Source organism: Pseudorasbora parva, chromosome 7, assembly GCF_024679245.1.
Source record: "Pseudorasbora parva isolate DD20220531a chromosome 7, ASM2467924v1, whole genome shotgun sequence".
Taxonomy (NCBI): Eukaryota; Metazoa; Chordata; class Actinopteri; order Cypriniformes; family Gobionidae; genus Pseudorasbora; species Pseudorasbora parva.
Genome location: NC_090178.1, coordinates 50,339,617 through 50,363,465, shown reverse-complemented (window position 1 = coordinate 50,363,465; position 23,849 = coordinate 50,339,617). Strand labels below are relative to the sequence as shown.

At 40.8% G+C, this 23,849-nt stretch overlaps 1 protein-coding gene across 3 annotated transcripts in view; it reads left to right on the top strand.

The window, feature by feature from the left end:
• Positions 1–23,849, top strand: part of bbs9 (Bardet-Biedl syndrome 9) — a 175,704-nt gene that overhangs the window by 24,701 nt on the left and 127,154 nt on the right. For all 3 annotated transcript variants that reach the window (XM_067449415.1, XM_067449413.1, XM_067449414.1), the window contains exons 7-13: positions 3,263–3,347; positions 3,529–3,712; positions 4,367–4,496; positions 13,102–13,283; positions 16,401–16,477; positions 19,649–19,702; positions 19,776–19,878. In XM_067449415.1, coding sequence (XP_067305516.1) covers positions 3,263–3,347; positions 3,529–3,712; positions 4,367–4,496; positions 13,102–13,283; positions 16,401–16,477; positions 19,649–19,702; positions 19,776–19,878 — 815 coding nt within the window. The remainder of the gene's footprint in view (positions 1–3,262; positions 3,348–3,528; positions 3,713–4,366; positions 4,497–13,101; positions 13,284–16,400; positions 16,478–19,648; positions 19,703–19,775; positions 19,879–23,849) is intronic.

The window sequence follows — 23,849 nt, the reverse complement described above, 5'->3', positions numbered from 1 at the left end:
TATATGAAACAGTATATACAGCGTTATATGAAACAGTATATACAGCATTATATGAAACAGTATATACAGCATTATATGAAACAGTATATACAGCGTTATATGAAACAGTATATACAGCGTTATATGAAACAGTATATACAGCGTTATATGAAACAGTATATACAGCGTTATATGAAACAGTATATACAGCATTATATGAAACAGTATATACAGCGTTATATGAAACAGTATATACAGCGTTATATGAAACAGTATATACAGCATTATATGAAACAGTATATACAGCGTTATATGAAACAGTATATACAGCGTTATATGAAACAGTATATACAGCGTTATATGAAACAGTATATACAGCATTATATGAAACAGTATATACAGCATTATATGAAACAGTATATACAGCGTTATATGAAACAGTATATACAGCGTTATATGAAACAGTATATACAGCGTTATATGAAACAGTATATACAGCATTATATGAAACAGTATATACAGCGTTATATGAAACAGTATATACAGCGTTATATGAAACAGTATATACAGCGTTATATGAAACAGTATATACAGCATTATATGAAACAGTATATACAGCGTTATATGAAACAGTATATACAGCGTTATATGAAACAGTATATACAGCGTTATATGAAACAGTATATACAGCATTATATGAAACAGTATATACAGCGTTATATGAAACAGTATATACAGCATTATATGAAACAGTATATACAGCGTTATATGAAACAGTATATACAGCGTTATATGAAACAGTATATACAGCATTATATGAAACAGTATATACAGCGTTATATGAAACAGTATATACAGCGTTATATGAAACAGTATATACAGCGTTATATGAAACAGTATATACAGCGTTATATGAAACAGTATATACAGCGTTATATGAAACAGTATATACAGCGTTATATGAAACAGTATATACAGCATTATATGAAACAGTATATACAGCGTTATATGAAACAGTATATACAGCGTTATATGAAACAGTATATACAGCATTATATGAAACAGTATATACAGCGTTATATGAAACAGTATATACAGCGTTATATGAAACAGTATATACAGCATTATATGAAACAGTATATACAGCGTTATATGAAACAGTATATACAGCATTATATGAAACAGTATATACAGCATTATATGAAACAGTATATACAGTGTTATATGAAACAGTATATACAGCGTTATATGAAACAGTATATACAGCGTTATATGAAACAGTATATACAGCATTATATGAAACAGTATATACAGCGTTATATGAAACAGTATATACAGCGTTATATGAAACAGTATATACAGCATTATATGAAACAGTATATACAGCGTTATATGAAACAGTATATACAGCGTTATATGAAACAGTATATACAGCATTATATGAAACAGTATATACAGCGTTATATGAAACAGTATATACAGCATTATATGAAACAGTATATACAGCGTTATATGAAACAGTATATACAGCGTTATATGAAACAGTATATACAGCATTATATGAAACAGTATATACAGCGTTATATGAAACAGTATATACAGCGTTATATGAAACAGTATATACAGCATTATATGAAACAGTATATACAGCGTTATATGAAACAGTATATACAGCGTTATATGAAACAGTATATACAGCATTATATGAAACAGTATATACAGCGTTATATGAAACAGTATATACAGCATTATATGAAACAGTATATACAGCGTTATATGAAACAGTATATACAGCGTTATATGAAACAGTATATACAGCATTATATGAAACAGTATATACAGCATTATATGAAACAGTATATACAGCGTTATATGAAACAGTATATACAGCATTATATGAAACAGTATATACAGCATTATATGAAACAGTATATACAGCGTTATATGAAACAGTATATACAGCGTTATATGAAACAGTATATACAGCGTTATATGAAACAGTATATACAGCATTATATGAAACAGTATATACAGCGTTATATGAAACAGTATATACAGCGTTATATGAAACAGTATATACAGCATTATATGAAACAGTATATACAGCATTATATGAAACAGTATATACAGCGTTATATGAAACAGTATATACAGCGTTATATGAAACAGTATATACAGCATTATATGAAACAGTATATACAGCATTATATGAAACAGTATATACAGCGTTATATGCACTGTTTTATATCACACTTGTTTTGCAACTTCTGCAACAAATCTTAGGACATATCTGAAGATGATGAATAAGCTCAGAGGAGTGTGTTGTGTTGGATAAATAAGGAGTGGGTTTTGTTGGATGTTAAATAAATAAAGAGTGTGTTGTGTTGTGTTGGATGAATAAGGAGTGTGTTGTGTTGTGTTGTGTTGTGTTGGATGAATAAGGAGTGTGTTGTGCTGTGTTGTGTTGTGTTGTGTTGTGTTGGATGAATAAGGAGTGTGTTGTGTTGTGTTGTGTTGTGTTGTGCTGTGTTGTGTTGTGTTGTGTTGGATGAATAAGGAGTGTGTTGTGTTGTGCTGTGTTGTGTTGTGTTGTGTTGTGTCGTGTTGTGTTGTGTTGTGTCGTGTTGTGTTGTGTTGTGTCGTGTTGTGTTGTGTTGTGTTGTGTTGGATGAATAAGGAGTGTGTTGTGTTGTGTTGTGCTGTGTTGTGTTGTGTTGTGTCGTGTTGTCATGTTGTGTTGTGTTGTGTTGTGTTGGATGAATAAGGAGTGTGTTGTGTTGTCATGTTGTGTCATGTTGTGTCGTGTTGTGTTGTGTTGTGTTGTGTTGTGTTGTGTCATGTTGTGTCATGTTGTGTCGTGTTGTGTCATGTTGTGTTGTGTTGTGTTGGATGAATAAGGAGTGTGTTGTGTTGTGTTGTGTTGTGTTGTGTTGTGCTGGGTTGTGTTGTGTTGTGTCGTGTTGTCATGTTGTGTTGTGTTGTGTTGTGTTGGATGAATAAGGAGTGTGTTGTGTTGTCATGTTGTGTCGTGTTGTGTTGTGTTGTGTTGTGTCATGTTGTGTCATGTTGTGTCGTGTTGTGTCATGTTGTGTTGTGTTGTGTTGGATGAATAAGGAGTGTGTTGTGTTGTGTCATGTTGTGTCATGTTGTGTCGTGTTGTGTCATGTTGTGTTGTGTTGTGTTGTGTTGGATGAATAAGGAGTGTGTCGTGTTGTGTCGTGTTGTGTTGTGTTGTGTTGTGTTGTGTTGGATGAATAAGGAGTGTGTTGTGTTGTTCCTGCAGGTATGAGACTCTGGCTGTGGCCACAGATGCTGAATCCCGACAGGACCCGGATCAGCAGAGCAAGAGCTCAGGGAAGAGGCTGGCGGTGCGTTCCTGACCACTGAACCTGCTGCTGTGTGAGCATCTGCTCCCTGATCTGACTGTGTGTGTGTGTGTGTGTGTGTGTGTGTGTGTGTGTGTGTGTGTGTGTGTGTGTGTGTGTGTGTGTGTGTGTGTGTGTGTGTGTGTGTGTGTGTGTGTGTGTGTGTGTGTGTGTGTGTGTTCAGGCTGAATGGACGCTGGTGCTGGGAGAAGAGGCTCTGGAGATCTGCATTCCCAACACGTCTCCAGTGATGTCCTCCATCTTCGTGCTGGGCGAGAGGAACTTGTTCTGTCTCAAAGATAACGGCCAGATCCGCTTCATGAAGAAACTGGAGTTCAACCCCAGCTGTTTCCTGCCCTACGCGTCAGGTGACACACACTGCCTTACATTTATGCTTAAAAACAATATATTCTCTTATTGTCTTACAGTACACTGCAAAAATGCTCTTCTTGTTTCTAGTCTTAATATCTAAAAACTCTTACATTAAGAAACATTTACTAGACAAGTAAAATTATTGTCTTGTTTTGGGGAAAATAACTCAAATGAAGAGAGTTTTTGCTTAAAATAAGATAAATAATCTGCCAATGGGGAAAAATAATCTTGTTTTCTGTGTATCTATTTTCTGTATGATGTATATACACTGATCTGACGTAACATTATGGCCACCTTCCTAATATTGTGTTAGTCCCCCTTTTGGGCCAGCCTTCGCTCCCCACGGTCATCAATGAGCCTTGGCCGCCCATGACCCTGTGGCCGGTTCTCCACTGGTCCTTCCTTGGAGCACTTTTTATTCACTTCACATTTCAGTGCTCATTATGTTATGCCTGATCAGCGTGTGTGTGTATATATATATATGCTTCTCATTTAAATGTTTCTAGTCTTAAAGGGATAGTTCACCTAAAATGTATAACCCTCCAGTTACATTGATCTACGAAACACAAATAGTAATGTTTTTATAGAAACATGAGAGATTTCTGTCCATCTGTTAAAATGCAACCAAATCAAAAAGTGTTCTTCTTCAGTTTCTGAGGGTTCCACCAACGTCCTGATGTGCAACCATAACAGCATGCTGCTGGTCTACCAGGATGCCACGCTGAAGTGGGCGGCCCAGCTGTCCTGCGTGCCGGTGACCGTACGAGTCGCCAACTTCCTGTAAGTGTGCGCCGCTTCCCTAACCCAGCGTTTCCCAACCGGGGTGCCGTCTGCCGTGAGCAGGGGTGCGTGTAAAAGGTGCCGGTAACGCACTTGCACCGCGGTTCTTCTCACATCTGATGGTGCATCTATAATATGGGCTGTAACTTGAAAATAATGCTTTATGTATGTTTCTGTCGATGGATACACGTGCTGGCTCCTCAGTGATAGGCCTACACTACAACAGCGATAATAAAAGAAAAACGGGCAAAACAATCTCTCTTTGTAAACTGTGTTCATGCATGCGAGTGCTGCCGTATGACCAGTAATTTTCACCGTCATCACTTGGGTATACTCGCCAGAAGACGCGAATGAGAACACGTGCGCTGTGAGGAGATCTGAAGATCTCGTCTCACAGCGCACACATATTGAGTTCTGTTTCAAGTCTTGCGCTTAAACGGACAAACTCACACAAGAAGTATGTCAACATCTCCATCTTGATGAGTATCCTAGCAGACATAGTCTGAATGTGCCTTAAGTGAACTTATACAGTGATACAGTCGAGAAAGGCCACGGATATCCTTCATTAGGGGCAGTAGCCTTTACTGCTGTCTGTTTAAAGTCAAACAAAAGATAAGGAATCACTCACTGCTCTTGATTGAATAGCTTTTGTAAGTTTGATAAGGATTAATCATTAAAGGGGGGGGTGAAACACTCAGGTTCAGTCAATCTCATGTCAATCTTGAGTACCTATAGAGTAGTATTGCATCCTTCATATCTCCGAAAAGTCTTTAGTTTTATTATATTTATAAAAGAAATATGGGCTGTACCGAGTCTTTCCGGAAAAAACCGAGTGCCTGGAGGCGTATCTTGTGAGCGGAGCTAAAGAATGACGAGGCGTATTGTGTGGGCGGAGCTAAAGAATGACGAGGCGTATCTTGTGAGCGGAGCTAAAGAATGACGAGGCGTATTGTGTGGGCAGAGCTAAAGAATGACGAGGCGTATCGTGTGAGCGGAGCTAAAGAATGACGAGGCGTAACGTGTGGGCGGAGCTAAAGAATGACGAGGCGTATCTTGTGAGCGGAGCTAAAGAATGACGAGGCGTATCGTGTGGGCGGAGCTAAAGAATGACGAGGCGTATCGTGTGGGCGGAGCTAAAGAATGACGAGGCGTATCGTGTGGGCGGAGCTAAAGAATGACGAGGCGTGTCGTGTGGGCGGAGCTAAAGAATGACGAGGCGTATCGTGTGGGCGGAGCTAAAGAATGACTAGGCGTATTGTGTGGGCGGAGCTAAAGAATGACTAGGCGTATCGTGTGGGTGGAGCTAAAGAATGACGAGGCGTATCGTGTGGGCGGAGCTAAAGAATGACGAGGCGTATCGTGTGGGCGGAGCTAAAGGATGTCGAGGCGTATCGTGTGAGCGGAGCTAAAGGATGACGAGGCGTATCGTGTGGGCGGAGCTAAAGAATGACGAGGCGTATCGTGTGGGCGGAGCTAAAGAATGACGAGGCGTATCGTGTGGGCGGAGCTAAAGAATGACGAGGCGTGTCGTGTGGGCGGAGCTAAAGAATGACGAGGCGTGTCTTGTGAGCGGAGCTAAAGAATGACTAGGCGTATTGTGTGGGCGGAGCTAAAGAATGACTAGGCGTATTGTGTGGGCGGAGCTAAAGAATGACGAGGCGTGTCGTGTGGGCGGAGCTAAAGAATGACGAGGCGTGTGGGCGGAGCTAAAGAATGACGAGGCGTGTGGACGGAGCTAAAGAATGACGAGGCGTATCGTGTGGGCGGAGCTAAAGAATGACGAGGCGTATCGTGTGGGCGGAGCTAAAGAATGACGAGGCGTATCGTGTGGGCGGAGCTAAAGAATGACGAGGCGTATCGTGTGAGCGGAGCTAAAGAATGACGAGGCGTATCGTGTGGGCGGAGCTAAAGAATGACGAGGCGTATCGTGTAGGCGGAGCTAAAGAATGACGAGGCGTATCGTGTGGGCGGAGCTAAAGAATGACGAGGCGTATCGTGTGAGCGGAGCTAAAGAATGACGAGGCGTATCGTGTGGGCGGAGCTAAAGAATGACGAGGCGTATCGTGTGGGCGGAGCTAAAGAATGACGAGGCGTATCGTGTGGGCGGAGCTAAAGAATGACGAGGCGTATCGTGTGGGCGGAGCTAAAGAATGACGAGGCGTATCGTGTGGGCGGAGCTAAAGAATGACGAGGCGTATCGTGTAGGCGGAGCTAAAGAATGACGAGGCGTATCGTGTGGGCGGAGCTAAAGAATGACGAGGCGTATCGTGTGTGCGGAGCTAAAGAATGACGAGGCGTATCGTGTGGGCGGAGCTAAAGAATGACGAGGCGTATCGTGTGGGCGGAGCTAAAGAATGACGAGGCGTATCGTGTGGGCGGAGCTAAAGAATGACGAGGCGTATCGTGTGGGCGGAGCTAAAGAATGACGAGGCGTATCGTGTGGGCGGAGCTAAAGAATGACGATCGCGAACAAAGCGGTGACGTCCTCAAGCGTGGAGAAACCCATCGCTATCTCAGCTAATACAGATAATGATCCAGAATCAGATCCGGAGGCTGAAATAAACTGAACAGGAGAAGCAGCAGCAGGACGTCCGTCTCTGTGGTATGGACTGTATTTAGTGGCCTGTCAACATTTGTGTGTGTTTACTCGCAGTTTATGAGGACATGATTCGGTTTATGGACTATTGTATGCGACTAAACCTTAGCAGTAGCAAGCAAAACGGTTTTGCACGTCAGACTAGTGTAACGTTATACAGAGAACAGCAATGGAGTCCGTTAGCGCATTTGAATGACGAAGCACGCGATCGTGTCGTTTACTGATGTTAACTCACGCGACGATAGCCGACAGCACAGACATCTGAAGCAGTTTAACTCACCGGCTGCTTCCAAAGCAGGACCGAACCTTTATCGCTGGGACCGCTCCGTCAGAAACACACTTCTTTGGTATGATTTGGTGAAGTCCTGTGACAGCAGTGACCGTGGAAATCCACTTTGAGACGCGACTGAAGCGATGTTGTGAAGCTTCCCGTCATTTCTGCGTTCAAATCGGTTCAGATGCAGTGCTGCCTTCCCAGAATGCTGTGCTGAAGCGTTGAAGTCGCTCGACGTCACCCATAGGAATAAAGTGGAGCGCGGCGCGGACTATAACGACAGAAGTGTTCACGGACCGACTGGATCTGCAGCTGAGAGTGTGTATGGGCGTGTGTTTCCTCTCTCGCTCTAGTCACGCGCACACACACCCTACCGGGAGAAGAGCCCGTACGGCCCATACAAGGACCTTCCGCTCTATTAACGTCAAGCCGACCCATACTCGAAAAAAACTCTCCGAAACTTGTGAGAAACCGGAAGGAGTATTTTTAACACAGAAATACTCCATCAAACGTCCAACATTAGTTTTTGAAACTTTGTCTATGTTTAGGATGGGAATCCAAGTCTTTAACAGAGGAAAGCTCAGTATGCAGGAAACAGCATTTCACCGCCCCTTTAAGTTAAACAGTTAAATATGCCGTTATTTTAAATTTGATTATTTATTCAATTTTTCTACCTAAAAACTAATGTTAGACCCTCCTGAAAAACCTGAAAAGCATTGTTTATTTTATTAGTATCTTTGCTCAATAGTATTTATTTGTCCTGCTGCTTGTATTTAAGTTATTTGTTCTTATTTTCTTTATTTTTGTTAGTCCTTTATTCCCTGAACATAGCACTGAGACCGTGAACCTAAATCCGGAATAAACCGACCCGTGAGCATTCTGTACCCTTACACCTCTAGTGTAACGTATGTGAGGGGTGCCACAACATTTAGACTTTTTTTCAAAGGTGCCATGACAGAAAAAGGTTGGGAAACACTGCCCTAACCCTTTGACCCCGGACAGTCTGTCAGCGAGCCCTGTTTAATGGGATGGAGCGCTCTTTAGGAAGCTTGGCTTCTTCTTGTCATTAGGAGCGCAGTGAAGACTTGCATCGCTTCTCCTGTTGCCCTTCAACTGGAAATCACAGCCAAAAGCTGCACAATGTGGCATCGTCTTTTCCGAGTTGTGTTGTGGGAAAAATAGCAACAGTAGCGTCAGTCGCTCGCCGAGTCCAACCGTTTGACGTCATCGACTGCGCACCTAAACAAATTGGCCAAAATATTTATATAAAAGGATGGGTTTCTGCTGCATATTTCAGTAAGAGACATCATTTAAGTTACATTAAGCCACACAAGTCTTAAAACCAGGGGTTCCCTTAAAGAAACAAGAATCGAAAACAACAGAGACACTGCAAAAACTGCTCTTCTTATTTAGTATTTTTGTCTTGTTTCCAGTCCAAATATCCAAATATTCTTAAATCAAGATGCATTAACTAGATCAGTAAAACCACATGAGATATTTTTTCTTGTTTAAAAAAAAAAAAAAATCTAAATGAAGAGAGTTTTTGCTTAAAACAGGCAAAATGATCTGCCAATGGGGTGAGAAAAATAATCTTATTTCTGACTGAAATCTTGTTTCTTGTTTCCGTCCCAAACAGAAATAAGATTATTTCTCTCACCCCATTGGCAGATCATTTTGCCTGTTTTAAGCAAAAACTCTCTTCATTTAGATTTTATTTTCAACAAAACAAGAAAAAATATCTTGTAATTTTACTTGTTTAGTAAATGCATCTTGATTTAAAGGGATAGCTCACCCAAAAATTAAAGTTCTGTCATCATTTACTCACCGTCATGTTGTTTCAAACCTGTATGAGTTTCTTTCTTCTGCTGAACACAAAAGAAGATATTTTGAAGAATGTTTGTAACCAAGCAGAGAGAGCAACCATTGACTGCCATTGTAGGGGGAAAATATATGTGAATGGTTGCTCTCTCTGCTTGGTTACAAACATTCTTCAAAATATCTTCTTTTGTGTTCAGCAGAAGAAAGAAACTCATACAGGTTTGAAACAACATGACGGTGAGTAAATGATGACAGAACTTTAATTTTTGGGTGAACTATCCCTTTAAGAATTGTTAGATATTTAGACTGGAAACGAGACAAAATGTCTGAGTAAGAAGAGCATTTTTTGCAGTGTTTGTGGGAGTGTTTGCTGACAGTGGTTCTCATACGCAGAGGTAATGGATACGCCTGTGTGTGTGTGTGTGTGTGTGTGTGTGTGTGTGTGTGTGTGTGTGTGTGTGTGTGTGTGTGTGTGTGTGTGTGTGTGTCCGGCCGTCCTGCATGGGTCACTCACATTGTCCATCCTGTCTTTCTTCTTCTGGCCTCACATTAAAAGAGCGTCTGTCAGCGCCTGCTAAATGAGCGTCTGTGCTCGTCTCGCCTCACATCTAAAGCTCACACACACTTTCTCAAGCCATATTCAACATCTAACCACACACGGTTAGGATAGCAGAACAAACGGGCTGATCAAGGGAGAAAACACTTCCCATGTCCCAACTGTGTCCAAACTAAGGATATTTGTTTGATAAGATACATGCCACACTGCAAAACACGCTCTTCTTATTTAGTATTTTTTTCTTGTTTCCAGTCTAAATATCTAAATATTCTTAAATCAAGATGCCTTTACTAGATCAGTAAAACCACATGAGATATTTTTTCATGTTTTATTGAAAATAAAATCTAAATGAAGAGAGTTTTTGCTTAAAACAGGCAAAATGATCTGCCAATGGGGTGAGAAAAATAATCTTATTTCTGATTGAAATCTTGTTTCTTGTTTCCGTCCCAAACAGAAATAAGATTATTTTTCTCACCCCATTGGCAGATCATTTTGCCTGTTTTAAGCAAAAACTTGAGTTATTTTTTCCACAGGAGAAGACAAATTTCTTTTGCTTGTTTAGTAAATACTTTAAAAAAAAAATAATTTTTAGATGTTTGGACTAGAAACAAGACAAAAATACTGAGTAAGAAGAGCATTGTTTGCAGTGCAGATATTTAATGGGCATGCGTGCAGCGGAGGGAGCGATGTTGTTGTGTTAGTAATCATAGGTTGTCAAAGCGGTTGATTTAGGAGTTTTTTGGCATCTCTCTGTGTGGTTCTGTTTGGTATCGCAGCTTGAGAGGTCTACATTTAAATGTCCATTTTTCATAACATGTCTAAAATGAAAACAATCTTCAAAAGGTTTTTTTTTCATGGGTGATTAGGTGGGGACAAATTTATTATATAAAAGAATTACATGGACTCCTTATATTTGGTTATTTGCTTTCCATTTGTAGTCTCCAATGATCCTTGATTTGACATAATTTGGTTATAGCAAATTATGACAAAATTAATGTGTGTAATTAGATAACTGGTGACTGCTTAAAGGGATACTCCACTGGTTTTTCATATTAAACTCTGTTATTCCCTTAACTAAGCCGAGTTGACACACACCTCTCTCGTCTCAGTGTGTGCTCTTAATCTCTCTGACGTGCGGTGACGATCTGATGGCATTTAGCTTAGCCCACTAAGCCCAGTTCATTCACTATGGTACCAAACAGAGATCAAGTTAGAAGCCACCAAACTCATCCACGTGTTCCTCTATTTAAATACAGTTACAGGAATAGAGGAACGATCAAGTATGGTGACGTAAAATAAAACGTGGCGCTTTTCTAAGCGGATTAAGAAGGAGAACTATAATGTGTGGCGGAATAGCACTTCTGAGAGTACTTCGACTCGGCGTAGTAAAAAGTCCCGGGTGAAAAATCTCTCTCTCTCTCTCTCTCTCTCTCTCTCTCTCTCTCTCTCTCTCTCTCTCTCTCTCTCTCTCTCTCTCTCTCTCTCACACTCTCTCTCACACTCTCTCTCACACTCTCTCTCATTTGTGACCCGTCACGGAAACCAGGGACACAAGTCGGCTGAATGAGCAAAATGAGAAATTTTCAAATTTTCAAATTACGTGATTTTCGCTTTTTTGCAAAATCTGTTAGTTTAAATCACTAAGAAGCCTCTCCGTGTTTGAGATGGCATTAATGGTATATTTAAAAGCGTATATTTTGAGGCTGAAATCGCCTTGTTTTGTCTGTGTGTATTTCCATACTGGCTTTTGTTATTGCCCCGCCCTCCAAGGGCCGCGTGGCTCATTATTAATGCAGCGCTCTGGCCGGCTGTAGAGATGATCTGAGCGGCGATGAAAGCGGCATAATAAGACTGAATAATACCCTAATCTACAACTGAGCGAAGATGAAGAAGAGGAAGAATGTGTCAGACTGGCGTCAGACGAGCTGGACCGTAAGAACTCAGAGGCGATATCAATAGTAACAGCCACGGTGACAGACTTCACCCATTCCTCTGCCTTTATCCGCTTCAAACAGACGCTCAGCACATCCACTGAGAAGACCCCGCAGACAGAACGTGTGCCCGAACGACTTAATTCACTGGAGGCAACGAGATTTGCAAGAATACTTTTCTGTTTCTAATGGAGTGTGTTTCCATAAACACCAAAGTTTGGGGTTTTGTGTTCATTCTAAGAACACACACACGTTATCTCATGTTTAGACCTTCCCATACCTACCTATTGCTCTTACCTGTCGTTTTAATTGTAATCGTTAGCGTCGTATCACTTGCCATAAACCCCTTTTACTATAATGGGCTTTTAGATGGTAACGTTAACATCTTTATTATTAGTAGCATGCGGTCAGATTTTTCCCGTTGCGTCTGTCGTTACTAGCAACCATGCAGCTTTACAGGGGGTGTGGCTTATCTAAATGAGATGTAAATGAGCCCTATTGCCACTCCCAGCAGGTGAGAACAGGTGAGAACTGCAAAACTTTAGAGGCTGTTTTCTCTCGTTTCCACTTTTCTAAAGGCCTACATTCAGATGGACACAACTTCTCCAAATATGATCAGATTTCCATGTGTTACACATCGTTGGAAAGCTTGGAGACTACACTTTCAGAATCTGTGAATAACTCAAAATGCCCCAGAACCGACTTGTGTCCCTACTTTCCGTGACTGGTCACATATCTGTCAATAGGGGGAGATCTCTTATCCAGAACATTACCTGCCCTAGAGCAGGTTAGCTGTGGAGTAAGTTAATATGGAGATGAACACAGCTAAAAGCTAAGCCACTTTAATGGTACCTAAAACCCAGGATTGGCACAAACTAAGCTTAAACAAATCTGGCTAGTCAGCTAAACCGGCTTCATGGTACTGGCCCCAGATCTGGCAACCCCAAACACTACTGAGTCCTGATTGGTCGATCGGTGGAGGGCGGAGCTTCAGGCCAAAACACAACATGACATCATCAACATCAGCTGAGCTGCAACAACAACTTTATAATGACAATATCCTGCCGGACTACTGCTGGCAGTGATAGAAGAGTTAGAGATGAACATGATTTATTAATGTCTAGAGACATATCAGCGCCATTTTATGATTCACTGAAATACATTTCTTACACACAGTTCCTTTAAATATTAATTTGCTCCACTACAGGGGCGTTGACCATATGAAAAACAGCTTGTAAAATCTACACTTTCCGTTGAAGCTGCTGTGTGTGTGTGTTTGTGTGTATCTGTGTGTGTGTGTGTGATGGGTAGGTTTAGGGGCAGTGTAGGGGGATAGAAAATACGGTTTGTACAGTATAACCATTACACCTGTGGAAAGTCCCCATAAAACATGGAAACACTACATGTGTGTGTGTGTGTGTGTGTTGTAGTGAGCTGAGGGGTTTGGTGGTGACTCTGAGCGCTGACGGCCGTCTCCACTGCTCATATATGGGCACCGATCCCTCCTTCTTCACCGCACCTAAAGTGGAGGCCCGAGAGGTCAACTACGAGGAGGTCGACTCCGAGATGAAGAGGCTGCAGAAGGTCATTCGAGAGGCCACCAAAACACAAGGTACTGACGCACAGAACGAAATAAAGCTCAGTTATTCCAGACTGAATGCCAGACCTGTGTCTGATCAAAGGACAGCCTTTGGGCTTTTAAACCATTCCTTCCATTATTTATGACATGAAAGTCAGCATGAAATCAAATTACGCTCTGTTTACTTTCTTCATATGTGTTTAATGTAATACTTCAGCAGGGTTTAGTAATGCTCTTTGAATCAGTGTATCTTTACCGCTCATGTAACCATGGCTGAAGGGTCAGGAGAAAAACATTTTAACCAATAATATCATCGTCTAACAATCACAATCCAATCCCAGAAAAAAAACAGTTGCACCCCTTCAAAGTTGTCCTGTTGAGAGAAAGAAAAGCCTTACATATTAGACAGTATTATTACATTCAGATATAAAGTAAAATATTTATAAATGAAGGGAAATATTGACAAAATTAAATGTATTTTACTTTCCTTCACTCCATATATATATATATTATTATTATTATTATTATTTTCAAATTTAATGGTATACAGAAAAAGAGTGAAAAATAAAGTCTAAAATACACACACATTTCGGGGATGTTCGTTATGAACAACACTTATTATAAACACAGCCTAGCGGAAATAAAGCGAAACTGAAGCCTTGCCTAAGATAAAATAACAATAAAACCCCAGGAGATAAAACACTTCAGTACAAACGCACAGACCAGGAAATACCATCTACCCTCATTTACTGAATTAAAAAATTCTGAAATTTACTTTAAAGATTTATGATTTGATATGCAGATACAGTTTACTTTAATTATTTTCTTCAGACTGATGTTAGAATCATTGGCCCTCATTTATCAAAAGTGCGTACACCAAATTTCCAGCGTACACCCAAACCCACGGTGACTTTGAGATTTATCAATATGGACATTGGCGTACGGCACGCTCAAATCCTACGCCAGCTCAGGAGGTGGTGTACGCACACACACAAACACACACACACACACACACACACACACACACACTCCAATCCTACGCCAGCTCAGGAGGTGGTGTATGCACGTTTGAGTTAGTGGGAAAATGCGCAGAAAAACAATTCCTAACACCACAAAACGCACTGACAAGATATGCTATATGACCCACTGTTAAAAACCACAACAACAACATTCAGTGTTTATTTTTGTGCAACATGAACGTCAATGTTTAATTTGTGTGACTTTACCAAAGCGTTTGATTTGTAGGCATATGTATTCCTCCAGTCGCGAGCCTGTGCGCTTTATCTGACGGTTCAGGCCCGCCTGGCCCGGCAGCTGCGCACGGACTGGGACTAAAATAATTCAGACTGACAAAATAATAAAAATGGCCTTCTTCTTTTAAATAATAATAAAATCAATAAAAACGACACTCTTCTTCTGAATAACAAGCGTCATTAAGAATAATAATCACCCCAATACATGTGCCGTGATACGAAATTAAATGCTATTTTTTTCAAAACGTGCTGTAAAATAATGCATTGTGATGGTAATTTATCATCCAAACAGCTTTAAACTGCTGGAGTGCACTTCTCAACCTCCACACTATTAACAGTACTCGTAATTTGGGTCCATATTTTGTTTTTGTAGGTGCCTTTAATTCCACTCTTTAAACTCCCAAATAAAACAATTTCGGGTTTTTTTTTCCACTTCCCTGGTGATGGTCTCGATGGGCCATCTCAATCATCTCGTCTCAATCATCTCGTCTCAATCATCGTCTCAATCATCTCACTAGTTCACTAATCAGAGCACTGATCAGGGAGTCAGCCCATTGACTTATGTCCTAATCAGTGCCCTGACTAGTGGACTAGTGAGATGATTGAGACGCGCCCGATCTCCACGTCGGAGAAGTTTCGCTTCTTTGCCGTCTTCTGTTTGTCCATGGCGTAAAATGAGGGCGTGGGGGAGGCGGAGACTTGAATATATAGGGGCGTGTTATTCTAATGACGATCGTTTTCAGCCGCCGCATTTATCAAGGGCAGGTATTGCTACACCTGGATTGCAGAGGTGTGCACAGTTTCATAAATCAGGCGGTGAGAGGAGTGTAAGCATAATCTTACGCCAACATATACGCCCGTTTCTACGCAAGATTGATAAATGAGGGCCAATTTGCCCACTTATTCACATAAAACAATATATTGATTTATTATTTTGTAAGGCACTTTTTCTTTACAAAGGCCATATGCAAAGAGGTGTGAACGATCATGAATAATGCTGTGATTTACACATGAGAGAACAAAAGAACCGCATAATGAGCTGTATAATGAGTGAGCCTGCGAGTCAGGTATGTGACCGCGAGCTGAGGAACAGGACAAAGGAAATAGTTGACAATATTCTCTCACAGATAATAGTAGCACAGTTTGTGCTGAATACAGTGTACACTGCAAAAAATGCTCTTCTTCCTCAGCCATTTTGTCGTTTCTAGTCTGAATATCTAACGATTCTTAAATCAAGATGCATTTACTAGATCAGTAAAACGACAGGAGATATTATTGCTTGTTTTCTGGGGAAAAAAATTAAAAATGAAGTGAGTTTTTGCTTAAAACAGGCAAAATGATCTGCCAGTGGGGTGAGAAAAATAATCTGATTTCTGTTTGGGACGGAAACAAGAAACAAGATTTCAATCAGAAATAAGATTATTTTTCTCACCCCATTGGCAGATCATTTTGCCTGTTTTAAGCAAAAACTCACTTCATTTAGATTTTATTTTCAACAAAACAAGAACAAATATCTCATGTGGTTTTACTGATCTAGTAAATGCATCTTGATTTAAGAATTGTTAGATATTTAGACTGGAAACAAGACAACATGACTGAGGAAGAAGAGCATTTTTTGCAGTGGACTGCTTCTGTCTCCATATCACAGCAAACTTCACATGTGCAAAATGTAACTTTGTTTGGTTTGTATGTAAACCAATTTTTTGTATGTAAGCATTTTAGTTTGAGGATGAATAAGAGTGATGCTGGAACTGATATATATGTGTGTGCTTTGTGTGATTGTTGTTAATTGCATTAGAATAAGTCAGATTTCAGAACACATTTCATTAAAAGAAGTATTTTCCAGAAAAAGCGTATGCTGTCGTGGATCTGAAAGTGTTGTGTGATGCTTGTGCAGATATCCTCCCGAGGGCCGAGACCGAAGAAGAGCTCAGTCTGACCACTGTCGTCTCGTCTCAGCTGGACCAAGTCTCGGTACAAACACGCTTAAGCTGATGATACACAGGCCAACTTTTTAAACAATATTGCTGAAAGATGTTGTTGTGGGCTTTTTCCCATTGGGAATGGGCAAAACAGTTCTCTTTTTATATCCAGAAAGAAATGTGTTGCCCATTCTCAATGGAAAAGTAACATCTTTCAGCAACATTGCTCTAGAAGTTGCCCTGTGTATCCTCAGCTTCAGAACACACCACATAACTCTCATGTGAAGCTGGTAATGATTTAGGAGACACAAACCATACTGTGCTCAAACTTAACTATTTACTTGATTTATCATTCACACAGGTTCAGCTGGCCACATGAAGACATATCATACATGTCTATTACCTTACATAAAAGAAAACTTAGAATTAGTAATTTTATTATTGAATATTTTTTTTCCAAAGTGAGGTTATCCTTGAATGTCCCTGAGAGGTTGTATCATATTTAGCTTAGTTTGGGAGATGCTTTTGTCCTTAAACTATAGTGAAGCAAACTCACACGTTTCGCTAATTAAAAGAAGCCATATCACTTTATTATTGAAACTTTTTCCTCCACAGAATAAAAAAAATATATATTTAATTGTATTTTAATGTCTTGCAATTCAGAACCCCCCCCCCCCCCCAGGATTGAGTTCTCAGTAATAAAGCACAAATTGTGAGACATGAACTCGAAATTGCAACCAAAAAAGTCTGAATTGTGAGTCATAATTACCTTTTTTATTTTTTATTCTGTTGTAAAAGCAGCTGTGGTATTTTTTTATATACAGTGGTGGTCAAAATTGTTGGCAGCCCTGGTAAAGATGATAAAATATGGCTGCAAATAATACATCTGCATTGTTTATCCTCTTGATCTCCTTTTTTTTTTTTTATCACAAAAATCGAACCTTTCATTGATTGAAAATGGGGGTACATCACATTACGAAATAAATGCTTTTCTCCAAAACACATTGGTCACAATTATTGGCACCCTAGAACTATTTAAGAGTAAAATATCTCTGAAGTATATTCCCATTAATATATACGTATTTCAGCACACCAGGCGGACAAGGAACATGAAATAGTCTGCCTATGACGTCTCGTTTCACAGGAGCATAAATACAAAGGCCACATTCCCTTAATCATTAATCTCAATGAGTAAAGCCACAAATATATATTTCTGATGTGCAGCAAAAGATGAGTGTTGAGCTTCACAAAATAGAAACTGGCTGCAGGAAAACAGCGAAAGCATTAAAAAGCCCATTTCCCCCATCAGGGCAATAATGAAGAAGCTCCAATCAACTAAAGATGAGGCGAATCTGACGTGTGTGTGTCGTCCTAATGCACGAGATGAGGAACGTTTGAGTGGACAAAGACTCTCCGAGATCACAGATGGAGAAGCGCAGAGATTAGTTAGGCCTAGTCCAGAAAGCCTTAAAGGTGCCCTTGAATGAAAAACTGAATTAACCTTGCCATAGTGAAATAATAAGAGTTCAGTACATGGACATCACATACTGTGAGTCTAAAACACCATTGCCTCCTCTTTCTTATGTAAATCTTGTGAAACAAAAACACCACGGAAAAATAAGTGCTTCTCAACATAAGGCCAGCCGTGACACAAGCGTTGGGGATCATTAATATGCTCGCCCACAACATCTGCATCTGTCCAAACATGTTCACTGTCAGGCGGAACTGACGGAGCGAATCATCGAGACCGCAGATAAACGAGACACTGGAGGATAAAACGGCAGATCATGGACACACACGTCATGTTCAGGCTGTGCAGGGGACGGGAGGACTTTTCATATGGCAACAGTCATGGTTGAGGTTTATAATCGGATACCACAACAATTTAATACAAGATCGTTCGTTTGTTCGGCCCATTTCAAGCAAGCTTCGCTCAGCATCTTAAACTGAAGAAAGTGGCGACTGTATTCCTGCAGCAGTGAGCAGCGATTTATCCCCTTATTGACTGTTTAAACAATTTCTGATTAAATTGAAAGTTTCTTAGAGAGACCGGATTGTCTAGATGACGCGAGATGCTAGTACAGTAACAATAGGAAACTCAAGTACCATACCAAACTAAATAGTGTGTCTGATGACAAAGGGGAATATTATTACAAAATACAACCGTAGATACTTTGCTTACAGATCGTTCACTCGATCCTTCTAGCAAACGTCACCTTCTCCACCATATAAGTTAAAACGACAGTCATTTGACAAGGCTATTCATTTAGTAAAAATATATATATATATATTTTTGAGAACTGAAGTAGGCCTATGATGTTTTTGCATGCTTGTATTAAGAGTGCATCACAGTCACTGCGTAATGTTAGCCTACATTATGACTAACGTTATATAAACATGCAATATCATTGACGAAAAAAGACAAGTCTAAAATCACTGGTTTTGGTTTTGTCTGAGGGATAAAGAGCGTTCGTGCTTGCGGTTGCCAGATTTTAGAATAAAATGAAAAAATTCTGAAAAAATTCAGAGAAAAGCATTTATGTCAATAATGTAATTCACCCCCCACTTTCAATTATTTTACTTCAGTGAATGGTTAGGTTTTTTGTGGATTTTTTTTAATACAAGATCAAAAGGATAAACAATGCAGATGTATTTTTTACATCCATATTTGATCATCTTTACCAGGGGAGCCAACATTTTTGACCACCACTGTAATGGGGCGGCAGTGGCTCAGTGGTTCATGTAGGTTGTCTACAAACCAGAAGGTTGGTGGTTCAATCCCCGGTTCCACCTGACCAAGTGTCGAAGTGTCCGTGAGCAAGACACCTAACCCCAGCTGCTCCCGACGAGCTGGATGAGCCTTACATGGCTGACATCGCCGTCGGTGTATGAATGGGTGAATGTGAGGCAAAATGTAAAGCGCTTTGGATAAAAGCGCTATATAAATGCAGTCCATTTACCATTTACCAATTCTTTTATAAATAATTCACCTTAATGACTAAATCAAATCCTAACCCTAAAACATTAGTTATCAATCATTTTTACCTTTGAGAAAGTCTCCAATTTAGGGTTTTGTTGATTTTATTGAACTTTCAGAAATCATTTGTATTAATATACAGTATAGTATAGCCCGTCTGCTGAGCCCACTGTGTGTTAAGTTGTGCTGAATTATCAGCTCAGCTCAGCTCAGCTCAGTTCAGTTTTACTCTCCTCTGTTCTCCAGTGCGCTGTTATAGCAGAGATGAGCGGCGTGCCCGTCCCGTCTGTCTCAGTGAAGGTGAGCTGATGTCTCTGTACTGCATGAGCTCTTCTTCTGTGGTGTCTGTGCTGAATGTGAGCCTCGTTCTCAGGTTAAGATAGCGAGTCGAACCGCGGTGCTGAGCCCGAAGCTGACGGTGTGTGTGCAGCCTCCTCTGGCCGTCACACAGGACCAGTTTGTGCTGGACTCCATGGGTATGGTCATCTTTCCTTCCTTCTGCACACTCCCGTCCCACACACACACACCTTCTTAAAGGACAACTATGGTGAAAAATGAACCTAGGGGTAATTACACAAGGCTCAAAATAGTTTAATAAGAAGATACTTTATAAAGACAGTATATTATGCATTTACGGACAGCAGCCATCTTGGAAAACAGTCTCGACGAGTCGAGCCACGAGCGCTGTGCTAAGAGATGAACTGTGACTGAATCTCATACGGGACGCCTTCTTCCCTTGTAGTTAGTCAACCATATATTTTAATAAACGGATATGATTCATGCATTTCCCTGTAATTAGATTTCACAAACTTAATTCCTATCGACCAGCTCACTTAGCACAGCGTTCGTCACTCGACTCGTCGAGACTGTTTTCCAAGATGGCTGCCGTCTGTAAACGCGTAATGCACTGTCTTTATAAAGTATCTTCTTATTAAACTGTTTGTACTCTTACAAAGTTCTCAATGCTTCGGTTTGCATGTAGAGACCCTCATTATGCTGCCGTGTTAGTGTGAGGATATTTTGAGTCTTGTTAGTGGTATTAACTAGCGGTTTAATGTCACTTACCCTGTGCCCCGTAGACAAGCGTTATAAGCTAATCTGTGTTTAGAGATAAAACTCTTTACATTCGATTTCATGAAAACGCATCCCAGAGAACGATCTACTCGCTAACCATCTGTTAATCACCCCTAGGGGCATTTCTCACCGGAGTTGTCCTTTAAGCCAGTTTTTGCTTCTTAAAGCATTGTTCTTTCCCCTGCCAAATGATTTTTCCTTTGAGTTGTCCTTTAAGTCTCGAGTGGTTTTGATCATTTCATGTTTACAGAATCCTGGCTTTCACAATATTTAATATCCACCTTGGTTGAGGAATCAATATTAGTTATGTGTTACATATCCCCGACTACCATCCAGATCATCTCAAATATAATTGCGGGTCCTAAATATGACAAACTAAATATTAAATAGAGAACCAGAGTCTGGTTCCCTTAGCCTGGCTCTGCCCTCCTACATACTTCCGCTCAACTTTCATTTTTCTTCAGTACTCCGTCTGGGACTGCGGTGCATTCTTAGGTTTTCTCTATAGACAGTAAAAGAAATGGACAGCGCTAACCCATAGACTTCAACGGCCGAAAATGAAGTCAATTAGAAGCACTCACTTCCTGATGGCTGAGCGAACTGCCCCGCCTCAGACCGAGCTTGAGGACGTAGATGTGACGTGAGCCTCCTGTCTGACAGCTGTAGGTCTTCTAGTAGTTGTGGAAAGATAAATCTGAATCCCGTTGTTTAAATGTTTTGTCCTGTTGCTTTTGGCTCACTATGGGCTTCTCCCCATTCTTCCCCCTTGACTTTATCAGACTTTATGTCTCCACGTCCCCCCGACGGTCTCATAGACAGTAAAAGATTGCCTGCGAGCGTCTCCACGGTAATTTCCCTATTAGACAGAGTCGTGTTGGTTATGACGCAATCGTTAGTCTATTTTTACAAAAACAGCTTCTGCTGGGCGATAGTGTAAGATATAAGGTAACGGAGCCTTTTATGCATTGTCGTGTTTCTTTAGAAATAAACAATGGACAAATGGAGTCTTTAAACGCCTCAGATGTAAAGTTATTCACTGTCAAAGTGACGCAAAAATGAATGGGAGTCAATGGGATGCTAACAGCAGGTGATGGCTTGGTTAGCAATGGCCGCCCAATGGACGCTTTCAGAGCGCTAGATTACCCCCTTGGTTTTCTCCAAACAAATTTTAACCATCCAATCAGCGAACAGAGGGAGTGTCTGAGAACGATGACGTTGATGTCATGCGCTAGATTGAGTTGTAGTTCAGTAATGGCGGCGGAGAAAGATGCGAATGAAACCATTCATTCCGTTGTGGCACCGCTGCCAAATATCCAGAAGTTAAAGCCAGAGCAAGAGCAGTCTTTGCTGGGGTTTGTTGGTGGCCATGATGTTGTGGCCCTCCTCCCCAACAGGGGGAATTCGGGAAGAGTTTGATTTTCCAGCTCGCTCTGTTAGTGGTGAAGGAGTTGCTGAAGCCATATTCGGACAGTAAAGTTCCTCGTCGGGTCGGAAGGTATTGCCATCATTTACAGCGGCAAGTCAAGGATTTTAGCCGTCCGTTTCCCAACACCCACCTAAAAATCCCCGGCCGAGTTTCTCTGACAAACACAATGTCGTTTTCAAGAATATATCAGTTCAAAATTCACTCTATAATCCTTTTTGACCACTGCAGAGCACCGTACGGTTGAGCTTTGCTGTTATTTGGATGCATTTCTAGACTTGTAGTTCTTTAAAATGCTGGCAAGTATTTAGCCTGACGTGGTCATATTCAATTCTAGTCAGAATATGAGTCTGATGCTCATTGGGCTGTAATTATGGGGCGTGTTTCAACCGAACCAGGAAAGACCTCGATTGGATAAACCGACAACCAATCAGAGCGATGAAGCGACGCATTGTCAAATGTCAACAGAGCTCAACTGCACTGTGTTGCCAAGTCCGCGTTTTTTTCTGCGGGTTGTTTTATATGTCCACGGGTTGAAGCGACTATTATGTGATATATAGACCCATGAGTGCGAATTTTAGCAGCAACCTTGCCAAAATAACACACGTTACCCCCCAAACGCCATTTTCCCCCCGGAGAACCCCCTGAGAAGCTATTGTTTAGGGCTAGTAGTTGCCGGGTTTTGTTGTAAAAACTTGGCAACCCTGTCTGACGCGTGCTGGAATAAACGATCTTTGCCGGTGTTGTAAAAAAATAAAATAATTTATTGATACACAGAGTACTTACCCAACATGATCATCATTTCTGAGAGAAATTATGAAGCTGATGCAGATACGAACAAGCTCTCCGTTTAGGATTTGAGTAATATAACCCAAGCCCCTTTGATGACGTGATGATTACGGTACTGTTGATCATCTGTCCGTCATCGACTAAAGCCCGCCCTGATGATCTCATTGGTCAGAACAGTTTCTGTTCAGGGATAATTACTCCTCTATGGAGCAAGGCCAGACCGAACTGCCCGACCTAAAAATGTTGTGGGCGGGGCTAAGTTCAGCTGGCATCCAGGTTAGCAAGTATTTACAAGAGCAGTATATTTCATCACCGCTCAAACAAATTAAAATAAAAGCATGTAAACATTTGAATTGGGCCGTTATTTATAGCAGCATTTATTATAATAACAAGCATATGACATTTTATTTACAGCATACAATCATGTTACGGCCCACGTGAGCAGCGCGTTCCTGATCACACAACCCTCCTCTCCACCGTGAATAAATCACAATCCGAAGGCAGGAGCTTTAGGTTTTATCACTGAGGTGGCCTGCATATTTATTTTGACGGATTTGTGTGAAACAGCATGACATACGTCACGACCAAACGTTAGTGATTGGTTATCACACACACACACACACACACACACACACACACACACACACACACACACACACACACACACACACACACACACACACACACACACACACACACACACACACACACACACACACTCCTCCTGTGTGATTTATAAGCCTTTTGTAAAGTGGGGCCATGGGTAATGTCCTCATATTTCACCCTCTCCTGTAATACCTGTGTCATACCCATGGCATTATACACATTTGTTTCCTCATATGTCACAAAAACATGCACACACACACATACACACCTATTTTAAATCATATTATGTTTTGGGACGCAAAACTGTTCTAATTTGTGAGGGTCAATATGGATTCAACATCGCATCACATTGAAAATGATATTAATAGTCTTTAGGGCTAAAAGAGAAGCAATCCTTTTATTCCGGGATTATTTCACTACCCATTGTCCGCTTCCCCAGGGCCAGCTCTCCTCAGTCAGACAGGAATGTAAACACTGCACACCACATGATAGAGCTGCTGAAGCTGAGGATAGTCTATGTGCTTTGGTGTGTGTGTCAGTCCCAGATGAGCAGCT